Source organism: Mauremys mutica, chromosome 6 (assembly GCF_020497125.1).
Source record: "Mauremys mutica isolate MM-2020 ecotype Southern chromosome 6, ASM2049712v1, whole genome shotgun sequence".
NCBI lineage: Eukaryota > Metazoa > Chordata > Testudines > Geoemydidae > Mauremys > Mauremys mutica.
This window is the reverse complement of record NC_059077.1, coordinates 127,680,219-127,702,930: the sequence shown is the minus strand read 5'-3', so window position 1 is coordinate 127,702,930 and position 22,712 is coordinate 127,680,219. Positions and strand designations below refer to the sequence as shown.

Here is a 22,712-nt window from a genome sequence, read left to right as displayed (position 1 = left end):
GTCATTTCTGCATGAAAACCACTGTCCAGTTTAGCAAAGCTGCTAACATCCCATTCTGTAAACAGTGCAGAAAGTCACAGCTCTCAGCTGCCACCCTTCCCGCGCTTCCATTAGAAACCCAGCTACAGAAGAATGGATCAAGTCCTTTCTGAGTGCCAAACCCAACCCATGTTAATCCTCAGAACGCATTAGCATGTAAGTTATAAACAAGCTTGGTCATGGGCTTTGGGAAGAAAGACTGGGACACAGTAATGATAAGGAGTCCTCTGGTGCAGCTGCAAATCTGCATCTGAGGCTGCTGTTTCAGAGGGTGAAGTTGCAGAAGAAGATGATCCCTGCCTAGATTTGGGTTGCCTCCTGGAGGACCAAGGGTAACATTTTCATTAGCACCTAAGTTCCATTTTCAAAAGTGACTTACCCTAAGCCCTATTGATTTTCAATGAGATGCAGGCTCCTAAATCACAAAGGCCAGTTTGAAAACATTAACCTAGAACTGCTGAGGGTATGCCCCTAACCAGAGCATGTCTGAGGACCAGGGAAGGAAGACTGCTTGTTAGAAGTCTGACAAAGACCAGACAACCTCACTTGGTTGCCTTCAGTTTCTCGAGTATCTCATCCTTCTTTGACTTAAAGAGATCAGGGTTCTCCAAGGGGAGGTTTAGAATCTGCAGAAAGGCCGAACAGTGCTGCACATTCCACTTAAGTTTTGATACTACCTATGCTGGGTGTTTACTCTATGTTGCATTAGTGAATTAAGTTGCATTTAATAGAGGTTTGTATTTTTCCTCTGAGGCCCTGACACCTCACTGGGATTGTGTGAGGCTGAGTTGCTCCCTCCCTCCCCCCCCGGACTGGGACCTAAGCTCCTGGTAAAACATCTTATCTACTGTAATTCCTTTTGTGTTGCAATCAGTAGAGGTGCTGTGAGAGGGGGGAGCTAGATGTCTGTATTTGTGACTAGTACTCTTGCTCAGAAAAGCAGACTGTATCTTTCACTGAACACAGCAAGCTGATGTTGTTTCTTAGTAAACATCATGTTTTTTTTTCTCCCGAACATTATTTCCTCCCTTCTCAGAACTGTAGCACACCAGGGAGGAAGACTGTGTCAGTTCTGTACTTCAGCACGACACTGGAACCAAAGTATCAGTTCTGCGTTGTATTTGAATAACTAGAACTCAGGACTGTTGAGTTCCTTTTTATATGTGTGACTCACAGGAAAAATAAGCAGATTTACTCAACAGTTCTAATCGAACAAAAGTTAAACTGACTCTTTTTGGTTTATTCCTAGGATCATGGAGGAGGAAGAAGCAGCCACGGGAGGATATGAAGATGTCCTTGGACAAAGGCACGCAGAAGTCTCCATTGATGTGTATAGCTCACAGTTTGAAAACATTCTAGACAATGCTTCTTTATATTATAGTGCGGAATCCCTGGAGACTTTATACTCGGAACCCGATAGCTACTTTAGTTTTGAAATGCCACTCACCCCGATGATCCAGCAACGTATCAAGGAAGGTAGTCAGTTCTTAGAAAGAACTTCTGCTTCAGGACAGCAAGATGTCTGTAAGCTTCCCACAAATGGTGAGATCAAGAGTCAGTGCGGAGAGATCTCCAGTGGACTAAGGGATGTAAGTGACACCCTCTTCAGAAGAGACGTCACAGAGGTTACTCATTTGGACAGGTAAATTTTTTTTTTTTTTAACGGGCATTTGCTTCTGCAGCATATCTCAGAATTCATTTTGGAATTCTTAATGATGAACATTTTTAATCAGGGTGTATAACTGTGTCCAGTGAAACAAATGTCACAGGGAAAGAGAGAAGCCAGACAGACTTGCTTTTTTGCAGAAATGGACAGATTTCACACTACCAACTACTTGTGGGCTTAGCTGTGATATCTGTGTAACTACCAGTAGATGGACCGTAATGGTCCCCAAGAAGGTGGGGTTTGCGAGAAGGCTGTCAGTGTGCCAACAACCCAGGCATCTCAGATCATCCCCAGTTGTGCCTGATTTCGGAAGCAGTAATTTTATGAAAGACTTATAAAACCCCCTTGATCTGAACGGTAAAGGCATGTGTGGACAATTAAATATCTGGCATGAAATCCTGGCCTCCTTGAAGTCAATGGGAGGTTTGCCATTGTGTTCAGACGAGTCAGGATTTCACTCCCCTTGTACCCATGGATTCAGAAGTACTCAATTTCCCACAGGTTGTCCAATGCTATTTACTTCTATATGTTAGAAGCTGTACAAGAGAGAGTTAGAGGAGTATTTAATAATTTATTACAAAGTACAAAAATACTACACGCTGCCGGCTATGCAAGGAGAATGACAAGGAAGACAAACTAGAGAAGAGTGATAGGGAAAATGCAAGAGGATGCAGTATATTTGTAGGCAGTTTCTTGTTTTTTGGAACACTTGTCTGGTCAGCTAGACATCACGCTCTGTGCTGGGTTGGAGGCTGAAGAGTGCAAGGTGGGGATGGAGAGAGGAAAGAGAGGCAAGTCAGACACAGAAGCAATAAAGTCAAATTGTTTTCAATCTGCCAGCCTATCAATAGCAGTAGGAAGCCCTAGTGCTTAGAGTGGTGCACCTAATGCTACAGTCATACAAATTACAACAGCCCCGGTTTACAGATGACGCGACAAATGACTCTTGATAAGGGGGGGCTCAGATTGCTGAATGAGCCCCTCAAGAAGGGTTTTAAAGGCTTTGCTGCACAAAGAGGAGAGATGGAACCAAAAGTAGACTGATGCCAACTGGGCTGAGTAGGGCGGGGTGTTGTCACAAAGGTAGGCTCGAGAAAGCAGTACACACATTGTGCATTTTGTTCCTTGGGGAATAGAGAGACCAGGAAGGACTGGACTGGTATGATCTTGCCAGGCTGCATATGCTAGGATACAGCGTGTGCATTGACTTCACTTCTTTTTTTCCTTTTGTGCTAGGCTCGCAAAGTTAACCCTTAGAAATAGAATAGAAATACTGTCTGCTAATGAATAAAAGTTATTAAAAGGTCAAGCTACCTGTACAGGGACACTCTCAGTAGTTTAGACCCATCATTTAGTTATTTCTCCCTCCCTTTCCCAATTTTTTTTAACAAGCCTTGGACAATGTTGTACTATTTGAAGTAAACAGGCACAAAGCAATTGCAGACATGCTGCAAACAGCACGAGTCCAGAAACCTGTATAGATCCCAACACTGGCAGCCCTGAATTCCACAGAAATGCTGCTTAGTGGAATTGCCCCTAGACATGACAGCAGAAAGGCAAGGTAAATGGGCAAATCCCCATGAGCAGTTGTTACATTACTACAGCTCCTAACAGCCAATGAATAGAAAGGATCTGTCTGGAAAGTGCCCAAACTGGCCCTTCAGGATATGTTTACACTGCAAGGAAAGACCAGGATTAGTAGAACTCAGGTTAGCAGACCCTGGGTATTATTGCCTGGGGCTTGAGCATCTACCCTCATGTGTAACCTAGGCAATTATTGAACCTTGGGTCCCGTCTAAGCTGCACGGCCACGCAGCTGTCTATTAAGCTCTGCACAGGGGCTCAGGGCTGTGGCAGGAAGAGATGCCTCTCCCCCAGCATGGAGCTGGCACGGCGGGGAGAGGCACTCCTCCTCGCTGGCCCCAGCTTGGACCTGCCGTGGACTTGCTGCGGCCACGGGAGAGGAGCCCCTCCTTCGGCCTAGCCCTGCCAGAGCTACTGCAGCCGGGGAGAGGCGCCTGTCCCCCCAGCCGCGAGCTGCTGAAGCGAGAGAGGGCTGGGGGGAGTCCTCTCTCTCCCCACTGCAGCCCCTGGGCAGCCTGCACCCCAAGCCCCTCATCCCTGGCCCTACCCCAGAGCCCGCACTCTCCCGCACCCCAATCCTCTGCCCCAGTCCTGAGCCCCCTCCCACACCCCCACCCCAGAGCCTTCATCCCTAGCTGGAGCCCTCACCCTCTGCATCCTACCCACTGCCCCAGCCCTGAGCCCCTCATCCCCAGCCCCACCCTAGAGCCCTCACACCCAGCCAGAGCCCTCACCTCTGCACCCTACCTTCTGCCCCAGGCCTGAGCCCCGGCCCACGCTCCGAACTCCTCGGCCCCACCCCCACCGCATGAATTTTGTTATGTGCACCAATAAGAAGGTCACGTGTCACACATCTCATATTGGTGCACATAACAAAATTCATTCCGAACATGGATGTAAAAAACTAGAGGGAATACTGGTCCCAACCTGGGGCTCCAGCATCTATGCTACGTTATGTGGGCCTGAGTCTAGCCACCCATATCCTAGACTTCCTGGAAGCGTCTCCTCTAGATAAGGTTGCCCAACACTTCCCATTATAAGACCCTGTTTGGGGTTACTGATTACTTCGTCAATTTCCCATGCCGGGTATCTGCCTCAGGTTGAATTTTATGGGAAATTTTCAGTTAAAATGGTTTGACCATGAGGTTATGAAAAAATACATCATTTTCGCCAGCGTTTGAGTTTCCCTAACTGGGTTCCCTGGCCATCTCCTCTCCTGAGATTTTTCACTAGTCTCTGTGTGTTCCCTGCTTTAAACCAGTGTTCTCAGCCTGGGGTACTTGGACCCCTGGGGGTATGCAGAGGTCTTCCAGGGGGTACATCAACTCATCTTGATATTTGCCTAATTTTACAACAGACTATATAAAAAGCACTAGTGAAGTTAGTACAAACTTTCATGCAGACAATGACTTGTTTATATTGCTGTATATACTGTACACTGAAATGTAAGTACAACATTTATATTCCAGTTGATTTATTTTATAATTACATGGTAAAAATTAGAAAGTAAGCCATTTGTCAGTAATAGCATGCTGTGACACTTTTTTGTATTTTTATGTCTGATTTTGTAAGCAAAGTAGTTTTTAAGTGAGGTGAAACTTGGGGGTACACAAGACAAATCAGACTCCTGAAAGGGGTACAATTGTCTAGAAAGGTTGAGAGCCATGGCTTTAAACGCTAGGTAGGCATTGTAATGAGAAATTTGCATGCAGTATAGCATGCAGTCACTAGAGGCCATTGTGTGCTGTATATTGTTCCAGATAAAGGGTGAAATCCAGGCCCAGTTGAATTTAATGGGATCGTTACCACTGACTTCAGTGGGCCCAGGATTGCTGTCATGGTGTGATCCCCAGGTGGCTCCAGTGGGGCTCTCCGCAGCCTGAGGGGTTGGTTGCTGGATGGAGGGTACACCCAGCTGTTCTGGTCCAGTCAGAGAGCTGGCTGAGGCCCAGTCCTGTGAAGATTTACACATGGGCTTGGTGTTCAGCATGTGAGCAGTTCCACTGCATTCAATCCCATGCTTAAAGCCACGTATTCCTGTTGGAATTTTCAGGGCTGATGCATAAAGATTGAAATGCAGGGATCAAATTCTGACTGAAATGGGGTCGAGGGCAGGCATTCTCACCCTTTTTCTTTCCGAGGCCCCCCTCAGCATGCTATAAAAACGCCGGGGCCCAGCTGTGGGGGAGGAGGGACCCTGGGGCATAGGCGTAGTTTGACTTCTATTGGGGTTGGGGGCCCAAGGGCCGGCAGGACTCAGGCCAGCTCTGCACAGCAGGCTCCAGGAAGTGAGGGCCATCTCTAGCCCCTGACTGCCTGGGGCTGTGTGCCAGGGTAGGGCCTGAGAGTGGCTGAGGGAGAAGAGGAGGTGGGAGGAGGGGGGAGCTGCCCCCAGGGCTACCCCACTCTGGGTAAGGTGCTGCAGTTTGGGGGGCAAGACCCTCGTGCCCCCTCAACTTTGCCCATGGGCTCAAGGCTTCTGCCCGTGGTGGTGGTGCTTCAGTCCCGCCACTCCTGGCTGCAGGGGGACAGAGTGGGCTCAGGGCTTTAGCCCCGCACGGCTCCCGTCTGCAGGGGGTTTGGAGGGCTCAGGGTTTTAGCCCCGCACGGCTCCCGGCTGCAGGGGAGTTGGGGGCTCGGGGTTTTAGCCCCGCATGGCTCCCGGCTGAAGGGGGGTTGGGGGGCTCGGGGTTTTAGCCCCGCACGGCTCCCGGCTGCAGGGGGGTTGGGGGCTCGGGGTTTTAGCCCCGCATGGCTCCCGGCTGCAGGGGGGTTGGGGGCTCGGGTTTTTAGCCCCGCACGGCTCCCGGCTGCAGGGGGGTTGGGGGCTCGGGGTTTTAGCCCCGCACGGCTCCCGGCTGCAGGGGGGTTGGGGGTCTCGGGGTTTTAGCCCCGCACGGCTCCCGGCTGCAGGGGGGTTGGGGGCTCGGGGTTTTAGCCCCGCCCGGCTCCCGGCTGCCGGGGGGTTGGGGGCTCGGGGTTTTAGCCCCGCACGGCTCCCGGCTGCAGGGGGGTTGGGGGCTCGGGGTTTTAGCCCCGCACGGCTCCCGGCTGCAGGGGGCTTGGGGGGCTCAGGGTTTTAGCCCCGCACGGCTCCCGGCTGCAGGGGGGTTGGGGGGCTCGGGGTTTTAGCCCCGCACGGCTCCCGGCTGCAGGGGGGTTGGGGGCTCGGGTTTTTAGCCCCGCACGGCTCCCGGCTGCAGGGGGGTTGGGGGCTCGGGGTTTTAGCCCCGCACGGCTCCCGGCTGCTGGGGGGTTGGGGGCTCGGGGTTTTAGCCCCGCACGGCTCCCGGCTGCAGGGGGGTTGGGGGCTCGGGGTTTTAGCCCCGCACGGCTCCCGGCTGAAGGGGGGTTGGGGGGCTCGGGGTTTTAGCCCCGCACGGCTCCCGGCTGCAGGGGGGTTGGGGGCTCGGGGTTTTAGCCCCGCACGGCTCCCGGCTGCAGGGGGGTTGGGGGGCTCGGGGCTTTAGGCCCGCACGGCTCCCGGCTGCACGGGGGTTGGGGGCTCGGGGTTTTAGCCCCGCACGGCTCCCGGCTGCACGGGGGTTGGGGGGCTCGGGGTTTTAGCCCCGCACGGCTCCCGGCTGCAGGGGGGTTGGGGGCTCGGGGTTTTAGCCCCGCACGGCTCCCGGCTGCAGGGGGGTTGGGGGCTCGGGGCTTTAGGCCCGCACGGCTCCCGGCTGCAGGGGGGTTGGGGGCTCGGGGTTTTAGCCCCGCTCTGCTCCCGGCTGCAGGGGGGTTGGGGGCTCGGGGTTTTAGCCCTGCACGGCTCCCGGCTGCAGGGGGTTGGGGGCTCGGGGTTTTAGCCCCGCACGGCTCCCGGCTGCAGGGGGGTTGGGGGCACGGGGTTTTAGCCCCGCACGGCACCCCGCTGAAGGGGGGTTGGGGGGCTCGGGGTTTTAGCCCCGCACGGCTCCCGGCTGCAGGGGGGTTGGGGGCTCGGGGTTTTAGCCCCGCACGGCTCCCGGCTGCAGGGGGGTTGGGGGGCTCGGGGCTTTATCCCCGCATGGCTCCCGGCTGCAGGGGGGTTGGGGGCTCGGGGTTTTAGCCCTGCACGGCTCCCGGCTGCAGGGGGGTTGGGGGGCTCGGGGCTTTAGGCCCGCACGGCTCCCGGCTACAGGGAGGTTGTGGGGCTCGGGGTTTTAGCCCCGCACGGCTCCCGGCTGCAGGGGGGTTGGGGGCTCGGGGTTTTAGCCCCGCTCTGCTCCCGGCTGCAGGGGGGTTGGGGGCTCGGGGTTTTAGCCCCGCACGGCTCCCGGCTGAAGGGGGGTTGGGGGGCTCGGGGTTTTAGCCCCGCACGGCTCCCAGCTGCAGGGGGGTTGGGGGGCTCGGGGTTTTAGCCCCGCACGGCTCCCGGCTGCAGGGGGGTTGGGGGCTCGGGGTTTTAGTCCCTCACGGCTCCCGGCTGCAGGGGGGTTGGGGGCTCGGGGTTTTAGCCCTGCACGGCTCCCGGCTGCAGGGGGGTTGGGGGCTCGGGGTTTTAGCCCTGCACGGCTCCCGGCTGAAGGGGGGTTGGGGAGCTCAGGGTTTTAGCCCCGCACGGCTCCCGGCTGCAGGGGGGTTGGGGGCTCGGGGTTTTAGCCCTGCACGGCTCCCGGCTGAAGGGGGGTTGGGGAGCTCAGGGTTTTAGCCCCGCACGGCTCCCGGCTGCAGGGGGGTTGGGGGCTCGGGGTTTTAGCCCCGCACGGCTCCCAGCTACAGGGGGGTGGGGGGCTCGGGGTTTTAGCCCCGCACGGCTCCCGGCTGCAGGGGGGTTGGGGGACTCGGGGTTTTAGCTCCGCACGGCTCCCGGCTGCAGGGGGGTTGGGGGCTCGGGGTTTTAGCCCCGCACGGCTCCCGGCTTCAGCCCCACGAGGAGGTGCCGGGGTATCAGCCCTGTGCCGCAGCCCATTTCAGCCCTGCCGGGGGTACCGGGGCTCGCAACTTCAGCCCTGCGCCCCTCCCTGCTTCATCATTTTCAGCCAAACCACAGCACCCAGGGCAGTTTACTGTCTCCTCAGTTTCAGTGACACACAATTTGGGTGGGGGGGGGGGGGAAGTGCAAGAAAAACCTCCCCAGCTGCTGATTCTGGTTTCTGGAGTGACAGATGAGGAAATACAGCTGGTTCTTTAAATCCAATATCTATGCAAAAGATACAGGCTTGGCAGGGAAGGGTTAATGAGTTCCATGTTAAAATCAAAAACAGCTTTTTTTTTTTTTTTTTTAAAGAAAGGAGAAGCAGCCCCTTGACATTCCCTCAGTCCTCACGAACTCGGAATGAAATCATCCCAAGTGCTTAGATAGACGCGAAAGGCCTGGTTTCATGTACTCCTAGATTCCCTTTTATGCAGTGCTGGCTGAATAGAGGGGCCATCGTGCGGCTGAGAATCAGGCCCTAGATGTTGATCAGTCTGGGTGTAATGCAAGGCAATAATGCAACTCAATCTTTTAATGAATGTGCAGAAGAGCAGCATCCCTGTCTGCAGTACAGCTCTTAGGAGCGCTCTCTCCTCCGGGAGAAACACTGCTCTGGGAAGGCCAGTCACATGGCTCTGAAATAAATAAATAAATACAAAATCATTAGAGACTTCCAGGCGACAAGGTCCTATGGGCTCCTTTGTGTCTGGGTGTTTCTCCCCTGCCAGCCTATCAGCTGCTGACCTTGACTACATTCCGTAAGTCCTAACACAAACTATGCATGACAAAAAAACAGGATCACTATGACCATGGCCTGCAGAATCCTGAATGGGGGCAGGGAGAGGGGCGCTGCCTTCCTTTGCTGAAATCAGCCAGTTTGCAGGTTCCTAGGCGGGAGCTTTGCTGAGTCTCTCTGAAGTACAGGTTTGCTTGTTTTTAAAAGGAATCCTCTCCTCATATGTACAGTTCAGTTATCCAGCTATTTTTGCTGATGGTGCTTAGAGCTTAATGGAGGAGGGGAGAAATGGGGATGAATGAGACCTGGGTGCTGCTTATATTCCTCGGGAAAGATTTTCAATCTTCTATTTCCTGTGGCATTTACTAGCTGGAGATCTCTCTCTTTCTCTCCTTCTAGAGCCGGTCTGTCTGTGTAACTGTCATTTCCCTGCGACGTGCAGGTTTTCTATAGTCAAGATGGAGGGTTTCATTTAGTCAGAACATCAGAGAATTGGGAGGTTGTACTTTGTCTTTCTGTCATTCCCTTGTGGCAGGGTGTACAACCTTTAAGACCGGTTAGCTTAGAAGGGGTGTGTCCCTTTACAACTACACTGCAGCACCCAGAAATTAGGCCTCCATCCCCATTGCCCTGCCATTGTGTAGTGATTTATACCAGTGCAAAGTGGGGGCAAAATGCAATCATTCTGATTTGGTAGCATTTTGCATCCACTTTGCATTCATTGGGTATAAATGCTTACCCAGAATGCAGGACAACTGAGCACCAGTATGCCCAGCTAGTGCATTTGCAAACTTCTCTGCTCAGTTCTTGTGATTCCTCTATACTTCTTGTATCTGAGGCCACTGGTTTTCTCTTAGATACTGTTTCTTTAATTGTCCTGTCTTTGTTCTCACTAGCTTTACCCTTGGGGTGAGAAGGAAAACATGGTATTTCCTCTGCCTGGGTCTTCTCAAAGTTTTCAAAGGGGGCAGGCTGATCTCAGAACATGAAGATTTGGGCCACGATTTCCTGACGTTAGGCTCTTAAATCCATATTTAGGTACCTAAATAAGAGACCTGATTTTTGAAAGTGCTGAGCAACCAGCAGTTGCCATTGTCTTCAAGGGATTCGGGTGCTCAGGCTTGCAGAAAATCAGGCCACTTTTATCTAGGTGCCCTGAATTTAGACAACACAGATTTAAAAATATTGGTATCACCCCATTTTATAAAAAAGCAACCCTGAAGGTTCTCAGCAACAATCCACAACAAAACTTCCAGCGTGCTGCAGGGTTCTCCTTAGCATGACTTCGGTTATGTGATTTTTTTTGGGGCCTAGAGTTTCACAGTAATAGGTTGTAGGTCTTAAACTGAAAGAGGAAATGCGTCTTAACAGTTTTGAAGACTCCACCAAATGTAACTTCTTTGCTTGTTTGCTTGCTTTTTAAAATAGCTGTTTATTTAGGAAGCATGAACAGTTTTTCGAATCTTTACTGTAAAATCACCAACAGTGCACTATCAGCAATTAAGAAATGAGCTCATCATATTTTGTTTAGAGAAGCATCATGCAACAGTACAATTAATGGGCCAGAATCTTGGCCTCAATCCACTTCCTTTGCAATGCTCAGGTGGCAGAAAGGGAGCAGAAATCACCCATAAGTCACCATAAGTCACCCTCCACTCGAATGGGAGAGCCCCCAGAAGGTGTGGAGTTGGTCTCCTAACTCAGGTAGTACTCCTTTGAAAATTTAATGTAGGTGCTAGGCTGCTGGTAGCAAAAGAAAAAAATTGCCCAGAATGGTTCCAAGAAATACGTGAAGTTACGTATTATGGAAATTTAATGCATTTATGGAAAATTAATGCATCAAATGCCTGCACAACCAAATAGAGAGGACAAATAGATATTAAGGGCAAGTCTACACTACAGGATTAAGTCGACCTCAGGTACGTCCATGTACACCCACTGCAGTAATGGAATCGTTTTTATACGTGCACACTATGCTCCTTGTGTTGGCGGTGCACATCCTCACCAGGAGCACTTGCACCGATTTAACTGTCAGCGTGGGTTGTTGTGGGATGGTTTCTGAGAGGCAGCAACAGTTGATGTAAGCAATGTCTACACTCACGCTGCTCGACCTAAGCGCTATGTCTCTCACGTAGGTGGAGTTATTAAGTCGGTATAGTGAGCGAGTTACATCAGTGGGAGCAACATTTCAGTGTACACGCTTACAGACTTAGGTTGATGTAAGCTGCCTCATGTAGACCTAACTTTAGTGTACACCAGGCCTTAGAGAGACAAGGTGGGTGAGGTAATATCTTTTATTGGAACAACTTCTGTTGGTGAGAGAGGCATTTCTTTTGAGTTAAGAAAACATGCCTGGGTTGTGTCAGAAGCTTCATCCTCTAACTTCATAGATTATAAGGCCAGGAGGAACCATTATGAACATCTTGGAAATACTTTGCTTAGCAGAAAAACTTGACAATGGTATCATTGCATATAATGTTTCTCTAAACAAAAAAAGGGCTGAGTTGACTTTTGTACTGGTTAATACTGTATTTCTCACGCATGTTTGATGAGGATTTGTAAAACTGCGTATACTTCCCAAATAAGCAGTTATTGGAAAAAAACAAACAAACAAACAAAAAAGAAACAGGCTGCTGATACCACTTCTGTTCCCAGCCCCCTCCCAAAGCAAAACAAAAAAATCCAGGAGCTGACCAACCCCCACCCAACACACCAGCAGCTGATCAGAAAACTGCACACACCTATTCAGTACAAAGCATCAGTGGTCAGGTGCTCAGCTGGCATGTGTTGACATAGCCCCGTTAAAGTCAATGCTTTTTGGGTAAGTAACCTACACTTTTCATACATCCATTCACTGAGATCCATGGAATTATATCGTTTTATGCCCTAATGATGGCCTGGCCCAAAGTGCAATCTGTCCTCTTATCCATTGGTCATGTCTGTCTGTCAGTCAAGAGCCCTTCTGCATTCTTGCTGGTGAACTCTGCTTTTCTCAGCTGCCTGCTTGGAGAAGAGGCAGAAGCAAACAATTGTAGGGAGCTGTGTGTAAATGGTGACTTGTTTTTGCTACAAGGAGAACTATGGATAGCCAAAACAATGCAAATAACATTGAAACTACTTGGCAAAGCAGTTGGCTGTTCTATCAGTTGTGAAAAGGAGGAAAGTTTGTTTCACTGCAGAATTATGAAATAAAACTCCTGTGGAAAATGAGTGGCCTGCTACACACCATCTGTATGTATGTTCTTTAAAAAGAACAGACTCTAAAGAAAGGAACAAACACTGTATTTTTGAGCATCAGTTTTCCAATTTGCCTGCAAAAGAATTAAGCTGCAACAGCTGCACATTTCACATGAGCTTTCTGGGCCAGTCTCCAAACAGTTAAACTTTCATGCTAGTGTGGGGTCATGTGTGACTTCATTGTATTGTGGGCATTTGAAGCAGGTCTGGTGGAGGGAAGTTGTTGTGGGGAACCAGGAAGAGCAGAGGAAGTATTTCAATGTCTTTCAAGTTTTCATTCTTGCTCCTGAGGAAGCTATATTAAAGTGTTGCGGGGAAATACCAGGCAGAGCCAGTGCACTGTATTTATACTGCCCTCAAAAGCTGCAACGCATGCAAGAAACTCCAAGGGAGAGGAATGTTTGCTGAACAGATGGGATAGAAAACTATCCCATGCATGGAACAGTTACTGACTGAGCATGTTCTAACAGAGGTAACTGGGATTTAATGTTTTTTTTGTTTTTGTTTTTTGGGGTTTTTTTGGTCTATTTCTGATCTCAATGAAAGGCAGACTGGCCAGATCCCACTGAAGACCCCGGGGCTATGCCAGTTTACATCAGAAGAGTATCTGGCCCTCTGTGGGTACAAATCCAGTTTGTATAAATATGTGAGTTTTTAAAAAAAAATCTTTTTAATATTTGAAAACGACTACCACAGAGCAGCCGAATCAGAAAGGGTCTGATTTTCATGTACAATAAATTCCCCTTATGCTGCCCTAGCAGTTCAGCCGTAATATCAGTGTAATGTTGGGGCATGCTGGCTGTTGGGAGACTGTAGGTGCACGGTCTTGATGTTGTAATACTACGATCCTATCAGGAGAGGGTTTGTACTTGCTCCATTACATGCCTCCTAGAAATGGAATTTTCTGACATTTTAGATGTTTACTCGTATTTACGATTAGTGAGTTTTTTGTTAATGGAAGCAAAAGGAGAGCGATGAGGATAATTACATACAGTTGATGGTTTTGTTAAGCAGCTGGGCCTGTTCTAATTCCTAAAAACTACTTTGAATATGAAATCTTCTTAGTAAAGAACGAGAAGTGATAGATCATAGTGGATATGTAGATACATATTACTTTGTTCCTTTCTTTGGAGTGTGACACGTCTGAGCACTTGGTATTTTTTAATGGCTTCTTGGCAGCTGGTCACAGAGACATTGATCCTCCATTCATATACTGCATTCATATACTCATTGATACTGTACTAAGGAGCCACAAGGTAAGCTTGAGTTGCAAGCGAGGGCCGCTGTGCTGCTCAGAGAAGACTGATCCACTTTAAAGCATGTCTTTGAAGAGAGTTCATATGTGAGACTTCAAAGCATATTAAACCATTTAGAGCAAAATAGCACTGTGAATCACCTACTAAGAAAGGGAAATTTTCCTTGGGAGAGCCTGTAATAGAAGCTAATTGACAAGACCAATCATTGTTTGACATGAGTTTCTAATGAGCTGCAGGACTGGCAGAACAACCTAATAATCAGTCTTGAGATCTATTAGAATTGGTTTGGAAGCCCTCTGGCTCTCTCTGCTGCCAGTCATTTATCGCAAGCAGTGACTTGTCATGTTCTAAAGCTGGCTAGAAGCCTTCATCCCCAGGGGATGTTTCTTCCACAGTGATTCCCCTCTCGCACCCCTGATGTCAGCTTGCTTAAAGCAATGGAAGAAAGAAATTCTTGTAGCACAACAAAATGTCTGGAGGGTTCCAGGTATCTGTCCCCAGTTTAATATTAACTTTCCTTAAATTATACACTTGTTAAGGCAGGGATTGCCTCTTTCAATAAGTGATTATATGTACAGGGTGGGAGTTTCTCAGCAGCCAGCAGTGTTAGCCTAATTCTGCTCCCATGGAGGTCAGCGCTGACTTCAGTGAGAGCAGAGTTCAGTGCTTAGCATTGGAAGATCCTGCCCGCAATGCCCAGTAGAACGGGTCACCAGTCCCTGCTTGCAGCCTTTAGGTGCTGTTGCAGGACAGATAAATTAACGATGGATAGGACTGTTTACAGTCAGAGATGCTGTATATTGGTTTGGGAAACTGTGTTCTTCGTAAAAAGTGTAAAAAAGACTGAAACTGAAGGCATGTTAAAAAAAAAACTTTAGTTTCATAACATCAGATCGACACATGTTAGGCACCTGGGAGCAATCCTGCTCTGATTGAATTTGATGGAAGTTTTGCCATTGACTTCATTGGGTCAGGATGTTCACCCTTTTATTTCTATTCATTACGCTCTTTGCTGGAATGGGCTTTCCTGACAGATGCTGCCTTATCTTGGCTTTAAATAAAGCTGCTATCACAGTAACGTATAGCTCTTTAAGAAAAGAGAAAACAGCTGTAATTACCCCTCCCACCCCCAACCACCACATAACTCTTATAAAAACCTCAGCCCCATCTTCCCCCAAGTCTCCCTGAATTCTGTGCACTCTCTCTTCTGGATGCAACATTCCTGGGGGAAGGGCTCCAGGTGTAGCCGAATGAGACTGTAAGTCAAAGGCATCTGCCTTAATGCACATATTAAACTGATCACGGCTAGGCAAGTGACAGGTGGTGGTTACTGTTACTGCTTGGTAAAGAAATGTGCACATAGCTAAACTGTGCTAAAACACCCTCTGACGTTTGTCCCTCCACCCTCCTCTTGCCTCCTCCTCCTGCTTGTGTGTCTCATCCACTTTGTGTGTTGTCTTTTAGACTATAAACCAGGGGTTGGCAACCTCTGGCACGCGGCGCGCCAGAGTAAGCACCCTGGCGGGCCGGGCCAGTTTGTTTACCTGCCGCGTCGGCAGGTTTGGCCAATTACGGCTCCTACTGGCCGCAGTTCGCCATCCCAGGCCAATGGGGGTGGCGGGAAGCAGCGCGGGCCAAGGGATGTGCTGGCTGCTGCTTCCCGCCACCCCCATTGGCCTGGGATGGTGAACCGCGGCCAATGGGAGCTGCGGTCCGCCGAACCTGCTGACGTGGCAGGTAAACAAACTGGCCCGGCCCGCCAGGGTGCTTACCCTGACGAGCCACATGCCAGAGGTTGCTGACCCCTGCTATAAACTGTTTAGGCCCAGGAATGTTGATTACTATATGTGTGTGTAGGATTTAGCACAATGACTTGTTTGGTCTCTAGGTGCTAGCACAATGTGTGATTAATAATAATAAAAGTGGGATAACCATTATAGATTGTTTTAGGGCTCCTGCCCAGTTATGTCCCATCGTGGTGATATTTTAAATCTGTATTTATTGGAGGAGAGACCATCAGGGATCTGGTCACTGTTGGTGCCATGCACTGAATTTAAGGCTGCAGCTATTTATCATATTATTTTAATTTTTGATTGGATACTATGAAACACCGCGTCAGAGTTTTCAGATAAGAATATGAGAATGCTGGGACAGAAAGGACAGAAGAGGCTGTAAAAATTCACCAGGAGATAGAAATAATTAGCTCAAACTCCACTGGTGGCACTGGGAGTGTTGTGCTGGTCTGTGACCCCAATGACCAGGAGTTCAAGTTCCCTCCTTGCCTGATCCCTGTGATTATTTTAGCCAGAATCACTGGATCAAATTCTGTGGCCTGTTATACACAGGAGGTCACATTAGATTATCATTATGGTCTCTCCTGGCCTTAAACTCTAGGCACTGATTAAATAAACTCCATTATACACCCATCTAGCTTATCCCATATGGCAGGTTTTCATTTTTATCACATAAACACCGGAGTTGGCGGGCACAGGAGCTTTCACATCTATGTAATAGATCTGAATCCCTACCCGAGGTCTTCTTGGTCTATTTCTTAATGAATAGGTGTCCACATAAACCACCATCACAGTTGGCCCTAATTGGCTACTAGCATCATTGTCAACAGAGATCTAGGAACTAATTAAATAAACCTCATTACACATCTAGAGAACAAGTTTTGCAAAAGATGTTGTATATGTTGGGGCTTCATATTTTCAAACTGCTTAAGTGATTTGGACATGCATTAATTTCTAATGAGAACTGAGCCTTAAAATCTCACCCTCAATCTCTAGTATTGTCAAGCTGGCCTCTTCCATATGAATGCTAAATTTAGGTGTTGAATAAGTCCAAACACCACTCTTACCCCATTCCTACTAGTAGGCTATTGCTTAGTTGTAAGAAAAACTCAAACATGGAATCAAATAGTCAGCTGCTTTGAGATGACGCTTTTGTGAGTGAAACACCTGACTTGGACTGCATTTTATATCTGGGAAGTTAGACTTGTGAATTCCCTCTAAGACCATTCCTTTGGCAAGCTGCCAACAGCAAAAGAAACAAGCTCTTTTCGCCTTTTCTATTCCCACTTCATTTCTAAAGTGCTGTGCCGGAAGTTGCTGTGGAATATAGGTCACTGTATGGTAGTTGCTGGCATTTCCATATAACCAATCGGTCATGGTTTGCGGTCGTGTTCATTCTTGTATTTGACTTCAGGATGCAGATGTTTTCTGTCAGTGCTGGCCACCTTCCAGGGTTATAAATATTGCCTGTAATAAGCAGTAGAGGGGGAAACAGGGCTGTGTTTTATTGATAGTAGTTAAGGCTATGATTTTGGCACAGAAATATTTAGTAAACTTCACGGTGGAGATGCAGGAAGAAGATAAGTCACGAAAGTTCACCAAATAATGTAGTTTGCATTACATCAACATAAGAGTATAGTGGGGGTGCTGAAAGATGGGGCCTAGGAAGGGGGTTTTGGAGAGCAAGTCCATCCTGCACTCACCCACAGCAGCGGCTCTTGGGGTATGGCTACACTTACGGTTTGCAGCGCTGGTAGTTTGCAGCGCTGGTCATCCAGCTGTGCAGGGCCAGCGCTGGTGTGTGGCCACACTCACAGCTACCAGCGCTGGTGTGTGGCCACATTTGCAGCATTTGCACGCTGTTGGGAGTGATGCATTATGGGCAGCTATCCCAGCGTTCAAGTGGCCGCAATGTGCTTTTCAAAAGAGGGGGGTGGAGTGGGGTCTAGTGTGACAGGGAGCGGGGGGAAAGAGAGAGTGGACTTTTGGAGCCAACACTGTGTGTTTAGCTTCCTGCCTTGAAAAATCAGAACATGTTTCCGACCCCTTAGTCTTAACTCTTAATTGCAAACAGCCTGCAGCCAACACGACTCCCCACTGTTTCATTCCCTCCCTGCCTGCAATCTCATTTGATTGTTTACAGCCAGGTACAGATGATCACAGCAAACAGGAGCTCTGTTTGTTTTTTAGATAAGCAGCAGCGGCAACGCTCGTTCACAACAAAACAAAGAGAGGCTGCATAACAAAACAAAGAGAGTAATTTATAAAAGCATTCTGGGATACATCCTTATACCCTGGAGGCCAAACACAGCGCTGGTGTGTGGCCACACTTGATGACCAGCGCTGCAGCACCAGCGCTGGAATCCTTATTCCCCATGCTGAGTGAGGTGTACGGCCAGCGCTGCAGCCAGGGAGTTGCAGCGCTGGAAGTGCCCTGCAGGTGTGGCCACTTACTAATTGCAGCGCTGGTGGAGGCTTTCCAGCGCTGCAACTCGCCAGTGTAGCCATACCCTTGGTGTTGTGATCTGGCTAGAGTGACCAGACAGCAAGTGTGAAGAATCAGGACAGGGAGTGCGGGGTAATAGGAGCCTATATAAGAAAAAGACCCAAAAATGGGGACTGTCCCTATAATATCAGGACATCTGGTCACCCTAGATCTAGCTCACAAGGTCACAGCGCCACTCCCATTTGGCTTATTCACCCCTCTCCATCAGCGGAGGGGTGGACAGGCCAAACTTGAGTGGCGTTGCGACCTAGTGCACAGGTGCACTATGCCACTCATTGTGATGGACTAATCAAATGCATTTTTACAAGACATTTCCAATGTTTCTCAGACTTTATTAAAATTAACGATTTCTGTGACCACCGTGATCTCTCTGACAAAATCAGAGGTTGTGCGTAGGTTGACATGACATGGCTTTTGAAGGGTGTGTGTGTGTGTGTGTGTGTGTAAGGCACAGTAAGCATATTGGGTGTATAGCAGTAGTTTGCATTGTAGCTGTTTACCCTTTGTATTGTTCAGCATTAAAGCTGAGATTTTTAAAATATGTCTAAGGGAGTCAGATGTCCAGTATGAAGAGAGAGGAGGCTGCTGGCAGGGTATTTTCTGTGGGAGCTATGGGGCTCTAGCAGGGTGGATTTCATTTAAATCAAATTGATTTAAATCACTAGACAGAAGACTGGATTTAATCATGGATTTCTACATAAAAGTGCATTCTGGTTGGTTGTTATAATCTTAATACATATTCTTCACAACTCAGAGATGGATGTAGGTTTCATTTTTAGAAGGTACACACTATACATTTTTAAAGTGATTTATTTTAAAAACTTTTCAGATTAGTTTTACAGCTATATCAGAAAATGAATGATTGGTTATTTCATTTACCAAAGGTAATTGAAGCAGAATTGAAGTCATTGGGAGGTGAACTATCTCCATTTCAACAGGTTAATCATTAATATTTGGAGGATTTTCTTGCCATGCTATATTAGGAGGAGAACATCACCAGACAGACATTTAAATTGTTTTATTTAACTAAAACAACATTATTATGTATTCTGACTTTTTTTTGCCAACAGCAAACATATAATATTTTAACAAAACAAGCATATGAATGTTTGAATTTAGTTAAACATTCAGGATTTATAAAATCAGGTTTGTTTTTGTTAAAATTGTTTTTAACTAAAATAGTTAAATGAAATATTTAAAAAACAAAAATTAAATCGACTATGTCAGCCAGGTCAACATGAGAAACTTAAAATAATGGCTTCTGCAGCTAACTCAGTCATCTTCACTTTCATTTTTCTGTTTGTTCATAATCTGGAAAAGAAAAACAAGCTTTCCTGCTTTTTCAGGTCCAAAACGATTTTTCAATTTGGAATGAATTAGTCCAAAGGAAGAAAATATTCTCTCTACACCGGCAGAAAAGGCTACTGCTATTAAAAGCTCTGAAGTTTATTATAGTTGGCATTATGGAGGGATGGTTGCTGGATGTCGATGTCATAGCCAACTTCACTTCTTCAGCAGTTAAGGTTTGACCCTGGCACCAAGTATTGAGAATATTTGCAAGAAAATGAGCTGGAGATAGTGCTTGTCCCATTCATTTTTCTAATGCTTATAATTTAACTCTGTCATTGCATATTTCTCTTTTTAAGATCTCACTCAGTTCCTTCCAAATTTCAACAGCGTCAGCAATAAAACAGCTATTTCCCTGCTTTTTGTTCAAGGCTACAGAAACAGGTTTCAGGGTACTCAGTGTGTGTTCAACATTTCTCTTAAGCCCAATGTTGAGAACTTTGGCTGTGACAGTGCCATCTATTTTTTCACCATTTTGTTGACAAACTGTCATCAGATTAGGCCAGTTGTTGATGTAGTGCTCAAAACAGTCCACTACTGAGTTCCATTGCACGTCTTGTGGGAGCGTTAGCTTGGTTCCTCCCACTTTTTTCAGAGCAGCTGCTGCAAAGTGGTTGTTACGGAAGTATTTTGCAATTTCAACAGCCTTAGCCAGTGATGAGCTGCCAAAATCTTAGGAACCGGTTCCCTGCTGGGTCTTCGGCGGCACGGCTCCGGCGGCTGAAGGACCCACCACCGAAGACCCGGTAGGGAACCGCCCAGTGAGTACACCCCCCACCCATGTCCTGACCCCCCTCAGAAACCACAACCCATAACCCCCCCTGCCCTGCTCCTTGTCCCCTGACCACTCCTTCCCAAGACCCCCAACCCTAACTCCCCCCCAGGACCCCACCCCCTGCCAAACTTGCCCCGCTCCCTGTCCCCTGACTGCCCCGACTCCATCCACCACCATCCCAACAGACCCCAGGAACTCCCACGCGGCGCCTACCCAACCCCCCCTTCCCCCCATCCCCTGTCTGCCCCCCGAGAACCTCTGCCCGATCCAACCCCTCCTCCCCCGCCCCAGTCCCGGCCCTGGCCCTGGCCTCTTACCCCTGCCGGGGTCGGGGCCAGGGTTGGAGCCGCAGCCGCGGGGCCCGACTCCCCGGGCCCGGCCGGAGCCACAGCCGCGGGGCCCAATTCCCTGGGCCCGGCCGACACCGGGACCGGAGCCGCTGCCGCAGCCGCAGGGCCCGACTCGCCGGGCCGGGCCGGGACCGGCGCCGGCGCCGCGGGGCCCGACTCCCCGGGCCGGGCCGACACCGGGACCGGAGCCGGAACCACAGCCGCGGGGCCCGACTCCCTGGGCCCGGCCGACACCGGGACCGGAGCCGCAGCCGCAGCCGCAGGGCCCGACTCCCCGGGCCGGGCCGACACCGGGACCGGAGCTGGAGCCACAGCCGCGGTGCCCGAGCTGAGCCGGGTCCGAGCCGCGCAGGCGGGACCAGCCCGAGCCGGGGGTGCTTGGCTGGGACCGGGCTGGGGCGCTCGGCCAGGGCCAGGAGGAGCCGTCCTGCCCCCTCCCCCACACGCCCGGCTTACCTGCCTGCTCCTTTTTTTAAGCTTCCCGCGAACATTTGATTCGCGGGAAGCAGGAAAAGGGGAGGAGAAGGAGGGCGGAGCGTTCAGGGGAGAGGGGGAGGTGAGCTGGGGCCGGGGCCGGGCAGACAGCTGCCCGAGCCTTTGTTAAATTTAAAAGCTTTTTAGAATCGGTTGTCCTGGAACAACCGGTTCTAAAAAGGCTTCTAAATTTAACAACCGGTTCGCGCGAACTGGCTGGAGCTCACCACTGGCCTTAGCCTTTATTACTGGAACACTGAAGTCTTTGGCTAGGAGGTGCATCAAATAAGCACTGCAACCATGTGTTAGCTTGGGACTCTCTTCTAGATAATTTCTTCTCATCTTGGATACATTTGCAGCACTGTCTGTGACCAAGCTGCATACTAGACATTTTAATTTGTTTTTTTCAGTTTGTTATAGCTTTTACTGCTACTTCTTGTAAGTGTTCTGCTGTGTGTGCATTTCCTGATATATCAGTTGTTTCGGTAAGGAAGACATTCCCTTCTTCTGTTGTCACACAAGCACATACAACAGGATCATTGTGGATATTGCTCCACCTATCAAGACTCAGGTTAACAATTTTAACCTCTAGACCTTTTGCACACGGTTCAATTTCTCTTTCATACACTTTATCCAGCATTTTGCCTGTGACGTCTGTTCTGTTGGGTGGACTGTATCCTGGTCTTAATGACTGAATCCTGTTAATGAAGTGTGGGTTCTCAGTCCTACGGAAAGGAGAGTTTGTTGCATAAAGAAACCAGGCAATTTTTTCATCTTTTTGTAATCTGCTGGTTCTTATCACAAACTTATCTATGGTTGTTTCTGGATGATGATTTTTTTTCTCTTTTTGCTACAGGTGATATACTGTGGTCATGTGACATACATGATGTGACTGAAACACTATCATTGGCAGATAACTCTGAAACTATAGAAAATGATGGTGTTCTTCTTCGAGTGATTGCTCCTATGCATTCCTGTTAGGTGTGCGCGCGCTGCGTGCACGCTCGTCGGAAGATTTTTACCCTAGCAACACTCGGTGGGTCGGCTGGACGCCCCCTGGAGTGGCGCAGCTATAGTGCTAGATATATACCCCAGCCGACCCGTCCGCTCCTCAGTTCCTTCTTACCGCCCGTGACGGTCGTTGGAACAGTGGAGTGTTTAGTTGACCTCCACAGCCCTAGCTTCTCACTGCTTTTCTTCTCATACTTGTTGTATATAGTTCTTTAAAATTAGTTATATTAGTTTAAATAGTTTGTTGTACTTAGTGTTAGTTAGGGGAAATCGGGGGGCCTAGCCCTTCTTTTTCCCAACCCGGTGCAGGCTCATGCCCAAGGCACCGGGATTTAAGCCGTGCTCGGCGTGCCAGCGGCCCATGCCGATTGGAGACCCTCACGACTCCTGCCTGCGGTGCTTAGGAGAGTCTCATCTTACAGATAAGTGCCGCATTTGCAAGTCCTTTAAGCCAAGGACAAAGAAGGAGTGGGACTTTCGCTTGAAGCAGCTCCTGATGGAATCGGCACTTAGCCCTGCGGTGCCGACACCAGCCGCTCCACAGACCTCTTCGGTGCGGAGCGCTCCCGCGGTTCCTGGCCATTCCGGTACCGAGGCCATGAAGAAGCAGCAGCCGGCACCCGGCACCGTTCCCTCTCTCCCTCGAGGAAACGTAAGCCACCGCAGACGTCCTCCAAGGTTTCTGCACCAGGACCTCTCGCCCAACCACCGGCACCGGCGCCGGCGCCCCCGGCACCGACTCCGACAGCGCATAAACCGTGCGCTGTACCGTTGACTCCGGCACCGCAAGGGCCATCGAGTCCACTACCTCCTTGCTCCCTGGTGCATACCGTGGTCGAGCTCGCTCTCCCGTCGACACCTGAAACCTTTTCGACGGCGAGAGAACTCATTGCGTTGACGGAGCCAACGCATACTCGACCCCTGGCACTGCCGGTGTGGGTTGTTAAGTCAGCGGGCAAGCCGACTATCATGCGGCCTCCTTCCCCTGACAGACAGGAGAGACGGTACTCCAGGTCCTGGTCCCGATCCCGGAGACGTTCA

General features: G+C 49.5%; 1 protein-coding gene across 2 annotated transcripts in view; it reads left to right on the top strand.

Moving 5' to 3' along the window:
* Positions 1-22,712, top strand: part of PSD3 (pleckstrin and Sec7 domain containing 3) — a 159,850-nt gene that overhangs the window by 42,723 nt on the left and 94,415 nt on the right. For both annotated transcript variants that reach the window (XM_045021178.1, XM_045021177.1), the window contains one exon: positions 1,289-1,681. In XM_045021178.1, coding sequence (XP_044877113.1) covers positions 1,289-1,681 — 393 coding nt within the window. The remainder of the gene's footprint in view (positions 1-1,288; positions 1,682-22,712) is intronic.